Source organism: Chionomys nivalis, chromosome 17 (genome assembly GCF_950005125.1).
Source record: "Chionomys nivalis chromosome 17, mChiNiv1.1, whole genome shotgun sequence".
Taxonomy (NCBI): Eukaryota; Metazoa; Chordata; class Mammalia; order Rodentia; family Cricetidae; genus Chionomys; species Chionomys nivalis.
This window is the reverse complement of record NC_080102.1, coordinates 32,889,872-32,895,780: the sequence shown is the minus strand read 5'-3', so window position 1 is coordinate 32,895,780 and position 5,909 is coordinate 32,889,872. Positions and strand designations below refer to the sequence as shown.

The window sequence follows — 5,909 nt, the reverse complement described above, 5'->3', positions numbered from 1 at the left end:
AGTTGCCCTCTATATACCAAGGAGTGGAATTTTGAAAGGATGTCACCTATAGGCACTGTGACCTCGGGCTCCTTCCTCCTCCACCAAGAGAAGACAATTTCCCAGTGTTTCAACCCAGCCTGAAACATCTTCTAAGATGGACAAGGGACTGAAAATGGTCCCTGGACGATGGCCTGACTGGAGTAGGAGCAACACAGCCGGATGGGGTTAGGAGGAGGCTTAGGGAGCAGGAGACAGGGAGGATGGACATGTGGAAAGGGGATTGGAGCACCAGACAAGGCAATCCTGGAGGTATTTACCTTTCAACCACACCCTTAGAGGTGACACACGTCAGAGGTGGGGGAGGGACTGAGGCCCCACCCACCACAGCAGGAGGAACTATAAAGACAGGCTGGTCCAGCACTAGCCTCATCCAGACACAGGCTCTGCTTGCCCATTGCCCAAGATGAGGACTCATCTGCTTTGGTTGTTGCCCCTGATTCTGCTGGGCTCAGGTAAGCCAGGAAGTAGGAACCCTGTCCTAGGTCACCAGAGTCCTTCAGGACTCTGGCTGACATCCCAACCTGGCTGGACCTGCCTCCAGATGATGTGGTCCTGCTGTCCAGAGGATGTGCTGGTATAGGGGACAGAACCTGCTGGAGGCCTCACAGCCAGGCTGCCTGAGCTGGGAGTGGGACACAGTCTAGCCATGGAACCCTTTTGTGATACCTTCACTAGCCGTAAAATTCTTTCATTACATTTATATTCTCTCTCTCTCTCTCTCTCTCCCTCTCTCTCTCCCTCTCTCTCTCGTGTGTGTGTGTATGTGGTCATGTCAAAGTGTGCATGTGGAGATCAGGGGACAACTTGTTGGAATTAATTCTTTTCCACCATGTGAGTTTTTGGAGATCGAGCTCAGATCTTTGGGGGCTTGGCAGCAAGCGCCTCTACCACCTCACTGGTTCTCCCTACCCATCTTTTCTATTAAGTCTGGATATTCTGTTGGACTTGCTGTCTCTTTTGCCAAGTCTTGTGGGATTAGCATCATGTGGCTGGTGACCTTCTGCTGTGGGTATGACCAGCAGCATGGACTGCTGGTTGCTTAGAGCTTTGGTTTCCTGGACCAGAGACAGAGCCCTATGCCCCTGTGCCTTAGTGTGGCTGCTGAGGGGCTGTCCATGTGGGTGATTGGGGGACAGAATGGGCTGCTCGGTGGTTAGTGCTTCCCACAGAACTGTCTATGCCTCCTGTGCTGTCTGGTGTGGTTATGGAATGCCTCCATCTCTGACCCCAGCTGTGTCCCTCCAGCTCAGGCGCTGAAATGTCACGAGTGTAGTACCACCACAGGAAACTGCTACAACCCTAGATCTTGCAGCGATAAGAGTCGCTACTGCTTGACCAGCTGGTATGGTGAGTACCTTGGTCCTAGGTAGGTGGGACAGGGGATGGAACCTTTCATCTGGCACCCGAGGATGCTAGGGTAAGGCAATTTGCTGATAGAGTTGGGGGGGGGGAGATATGGCCCTGAGAGTTCTCTCAATTGTTGAGAGGTTTTGAGTGCACTGCCCTCCCTTCAAAATGGAACCAACAGTACTGTTTTAGAGTGAGTGGGATATTCCAAGTGAGCCACCGGATGTAGCGCAGACATGTGAAACGTGCAATTCTAACCCTTCCCAAGAGTGCTGGTGGCTCAGAAAGGAAAGGGGAGAAAAGTAGGGAGTGGGTAACCCTAGTCGCATTCCTGAGCCCTGACCTTGGATCCCACTTTAAGTCTTAATTCTGATCATATTCTGAACCTTATACCTGGTCACAATCTGAGTCTTGGTCTTCATCACAATGATCTCCGACCCTGGGTTACATATTAATCCTTAATCTTGACCACATACTGAGCTCTGACTCTGGTCACAACCTGAGTTTGACCCTCCTGACTTCTTGCTGGGGGTCCCTCCGAACTGGAGGTTGTAGGTGGCCTGGGTTTGTTAATAGGGCCAGGAGTGGGTCTTATAGGTCTCTTAGTAAATGGCTCCCCTTCTGCCCTCTGTTTCCAGCACCCCCAGGCCAGCAAACGCTCATCACAAGAACATGTGGATTTACCTGTCCTGATGTCCTTCAGAACCAGAATAACTCCAAGGCCTCCTGCTGCAACACAGACCTCTGCAACAGTACCGTGAGCCTTCACGCCAGCTGGGTGCTGCTGATTCTCAGTGTCTGCTTTATCTATCTCAGCCGATAGGCGCAGAACACCCACGTAGGCTTAGACACTGCTGCTCGGAGCCAGGTGTCACCATGTGACTGAAATGTTTCATAGCCTTAGGTGTGGTACTTCTACTCCAGTCAGAAGGATTCTAAGAGAGAATGTTTACTGAGTACAATCACAAGAGCTGAAGATGGGGGTCCTGGAGCCGGACCACAGGCAGAGGCTTTAGGCTGAAGGAGACCCTCGCCACTGTCCAGGGTGCTGTATGTGGAGCTCTGTCTCCAAGGTCGCCATCTGCTGGCCTCCAAGTGCTGGTGCAAGGAAGACATCATGGCTGTGAATCTGTTACCGGGGATTGTGGAAGGCCCCCCAGGAGGCACAGTGAATTGTTTGGGGGGCTTCTTCTTTTCATATATCCCACGGCTCCCTCCTTGCAACTACCTCAGAGGACCTGTGTCTGAGCATCACCACTTCAAAAGAGCTGAGCTCCACTGTTACCTGCTGATTCCTGGACCGGTAGTGAAGTTTGCTGCTTTAACCTGAGTTCAAATATTCTTGGCAAATGGAAACCCTGTGGAGAGGCCCCCAGTCTGGCTGTGGACGAAGGGCAGATGCTGGGACAGTTTTTCCTTGAACAAGGTGTAGGTCAACCCTGGTATTAGCACAGTTGCTATGTGCGATGCCATCTGTGTAGCCTACAGCCCCAGGATACCTTACCCTTTGGATGGACCCTGAGGATTCTATTCTAGGATGACAAGAATCTCATCAGGACTTCGGGAGCTTCTGTGATCTCTAGTCTATTCGGAAACAAAGGACAGTCACAACTGGGAGGGTGAGGGCAGGCTTTGTCCAGCTGTGAAGCCTGAGGGATTTCTGCTGTGGAATAATCCTTCTGTACATTGTGAACATGTGTCTCCCTCATTGTTAATAAAAACGGACTGGCCAATAGCTAGGCAGGGCTTTCAGGGCAGAGAGAATGCTGAAAAGAAGAAGGGAAGGGTCTGAGGAGTTTTGAACCAGATGTGGAACATGGGAAGTTCATAGATGAGGTAAATGAACCTTGAGGCAGCAATAGACTAATAGAAATGGGTTAATTTCAGTTGTAAGAGCTGATTGAAGATAAGCCTAAGCTATCGGTCAGTTATTTATAATTAATATTAAGTCTCTATGTGGTTATTTGGGAGCAGCTGCTAGGACGCAGAGAAACTCCACCTACATGTTTCCTCCCTTCTCTGCCTGTGGTCCAGCCCCAGGACTCCATCAGTCAGCTCTAGTGATTGATTGTACATCCCCCATCAAAGAGGAGCTGCCCCTTCCAGTGTGTGTCTGTTTCTCTGCCCATATCTGAAAGCCTGGTCAACACCATACCCCCATTAAGGGAATGAGCCTGGGAGCTAAATTCTAGGCTGGCAGTAGTTTGGGTGGTTAACCCCATTGATTGGATTCTCCCTAACTTTCCAGACATGTATAGGGCAGAGAATGAATTCATGCTTGTTCATTCACTTCACGCCCTTGTTCCATTCTGAGCCCTTTTACTATGGTGTTTTCCATGCACTGTGCCTCATCCAGACCTGATCACAAGGCACCCACATGGTGCTGCTGCCGCTTTATTACACAAAGCTGTTGCTGGGAGGCACCAGCTCAGTGCCCTGGGAATGACAGAGGGCTGAACTCAGGTGGCCTCCCACTGGTCGCCTCACCAGGTACCAAAGAGCAATTCTAGCCAATGGAGGCAGATGGGCTGTCCCTGGACATAGGGTTGGTTAGTAAGGGCAGAGCTGGGGCTGAGCCCAGGATCTTCCTTGGTGCAGGTCACAAGGATCCTAGAGAAGAGCAGACCTCTGCTGGGGGTGGGGACTGGCGCTGACATTGGTAGGCTGATGAATGAAACTACAGGGCTCCAACAGAGGGGAGGTCATGAGGTGAGAGCAGAATCGCAACAGGGTGTGTGGAGCTTCTCGAGGGACATTGTTGCTCCTGAAATGGAAACTTCCACACACGCCTTGTCTGGTCCCTAAGGTCCTCGGGTTGATGGGCTCTAGTGCAGAGCATCCTGTGGTTGGGGCTTCCCACGTGCTCTCCCCGCAGTCCAGGCATTCACTGGCTTTCTTGGCAAAGTGTCCAGGTGCCGGGGACCCACTGCTGCTGAGCTGCCCACCCCCGAGGCTGATGCCGCAGAGGTCTGGAGGCTGGGGATGGGGCTGGGGGCTGGTATTCCATAGGTTTCAGAGGTCCCACAAAATTTACCTTATTGCAATGTCCCTCTTTCAAGCATTCACTAAAGGATGGTTTTCCATGCTGCCACCGCTCATATCCCACTACCCACTGGCAAGATAGACCCAACCTGGCAGGAACCACCCCATGCTGCCTTTCACTCCTGTGTTCTCAGGCACAAGCCCTAATTTCTCTGCTTATCAACAAAATGAAAGCACGAGACTTTGTGTCAAAAAATGAAAACAACAAATTAAGGCCCGAGGAGGCGGTTCAGATGGTAGAGGGCTTGCTTTGCGTTGGGTGACTTCCTGGGTTCCGTCCTCAGCGCTGTGCTGACAGAACCTTGCCCATCTGTAGCCCCAGCACTTGGGAGGTGGAAGTTGGAAGACCGGAAGGTCAAGGTCATCTTTGGCGTCACAGCAAGTTTGCAGTCACATGAGGCTGACTTGGATGGCATGTGACAGTGTTTCCTAACCCCTGGCAAGATCTTTGCAGCACCAGATTTATGGAAATGATGAGGACCAGAGAAACTGGACCCCAGGGTCAGGCTCCACAGCTGCTCCCAGAGCTGGAGCTGACCATCTCTTAGGCAGTATATACCACTGAGCATCTGGGCTAGGCGCTCACTCACCAGCCTGGAGAGCATGTGCTGTGACTCAGAGGGCTAACACTCTGTCTGGTGTTGCTGGCCAGACACTGAGGGTCAAAGGGGGTTTCTCAGTGCCCAACTCTGATTGTCCAAGGATAGGAGCCCACCGCGCTGCTGAAGTCGCCTGAGCTAGCTGCACCAGCTACTGCTTACCTTTGATCCCGGGTTCCTCTCTTGTCAGTTGGCGTCTACTTCAGTCAGTGTGATTGATTTCTCAGTTCCCTTGAAGTCCCTGGTCCTTATCTTATCTATGATCATTTTTCTTTCCTTTTTAAAAGCAATTTCTGAAGGTTCTTGGGATGAAGGTCTTCTGATTTCCAAACTGATTCCGTCATCTGTTGTTTGAAATGTTTCATATCCCGTCCTTTTTTTATTTTTATTTTTTTATTTTTCGAGACAGGGTTTCTCCGTAGCTTTTTGGTTCCTGTCCTGGAACTAGTTCTTCTAGACCAGGCTGGCCTCGAACTCACAGAGATCCACCTGCCTCTGCCTCCTGAGTGTTGGGATTAAAGGCGTGCGCCACCACCGCCTGGCCTATCCCATCCTCTTGAACAGACCCTGAGCTATACTTAAACTGCCCCTGTCTGCTGACATTTAATGGTGCCACCAAAGTACATTCTAGGTCATTTGTCTTTGCTTCCCAGGGACTCTGAACACATTTCTTTCATTATAGACCCATGCAGAAACTATGAGAATGCTGGTTTTGCTACACAGTTGCTTCTGGATTTGGGCAAAATTGCTTAATCCATGGCCCACTTTATATTGACATGTTGGCTTGCTTATGTCAATTACTGTGTTCCAAAAGGAATGGCTCTAGAGGGGTGATAATTCGTGGTTATAAAGTTGATGAAGAAGGCACTGCCCACACCA

The 5,909-nt window shown here is 50.8% G+C and overlaps 1 protein-coding gene across 1 annotated transcript; it reads left to right on the top strand.

Moving 5' to 3' along the window:
- Nucleotides 1–445: 445 nt before the first annotated feature.
- LOC130888382 (lymphocyte antigen 6D-like) lies at nucleotides 446–2,212 on the top strand. The gene is made up of 3 exons (XM_057791289.1): nucleotides 446–494; nucleotides 1,288–1,389; nucleotides 2,028–2,212. The coding sequence occupies exons 1-3, from the start codon at nucleotides 446–448 to the stop codon at nucleotides 2,210–2,212; spliced, it is 336 nt and encodes a 111-aa protein (XP_057647272.1).
- The last annotated feature ends 3,697 nt before the right edge of the window (nucleotides 2,213–5,909 follow it).

Excerpts from the sequence above, each read along its gene's own strand:
- LOC130888382 (XM_057791289.1), top strand. The coding sequence starts at position 446 with ATGAGGACTCATCTGCTTTGGTTGTTGCCCCTGATTCTGCTGGGCTCA. Across the intron at positions 495-1,287 it reads CCTGATTCTGCTGGGCTCAG|CTCAGGCGCTGAAATGTCAC; the intron begins GTAAGCCAGGAA and ends GTGTCCCTCCAG. Across the intron at positions 1,390-2,027 it reads CTGCTTGACCAGCTGGTATG|CACCCCCAGGCCAGCAAACG; the intron begins GTGAGTACCTTG and ends CTCTGTTTCCAG.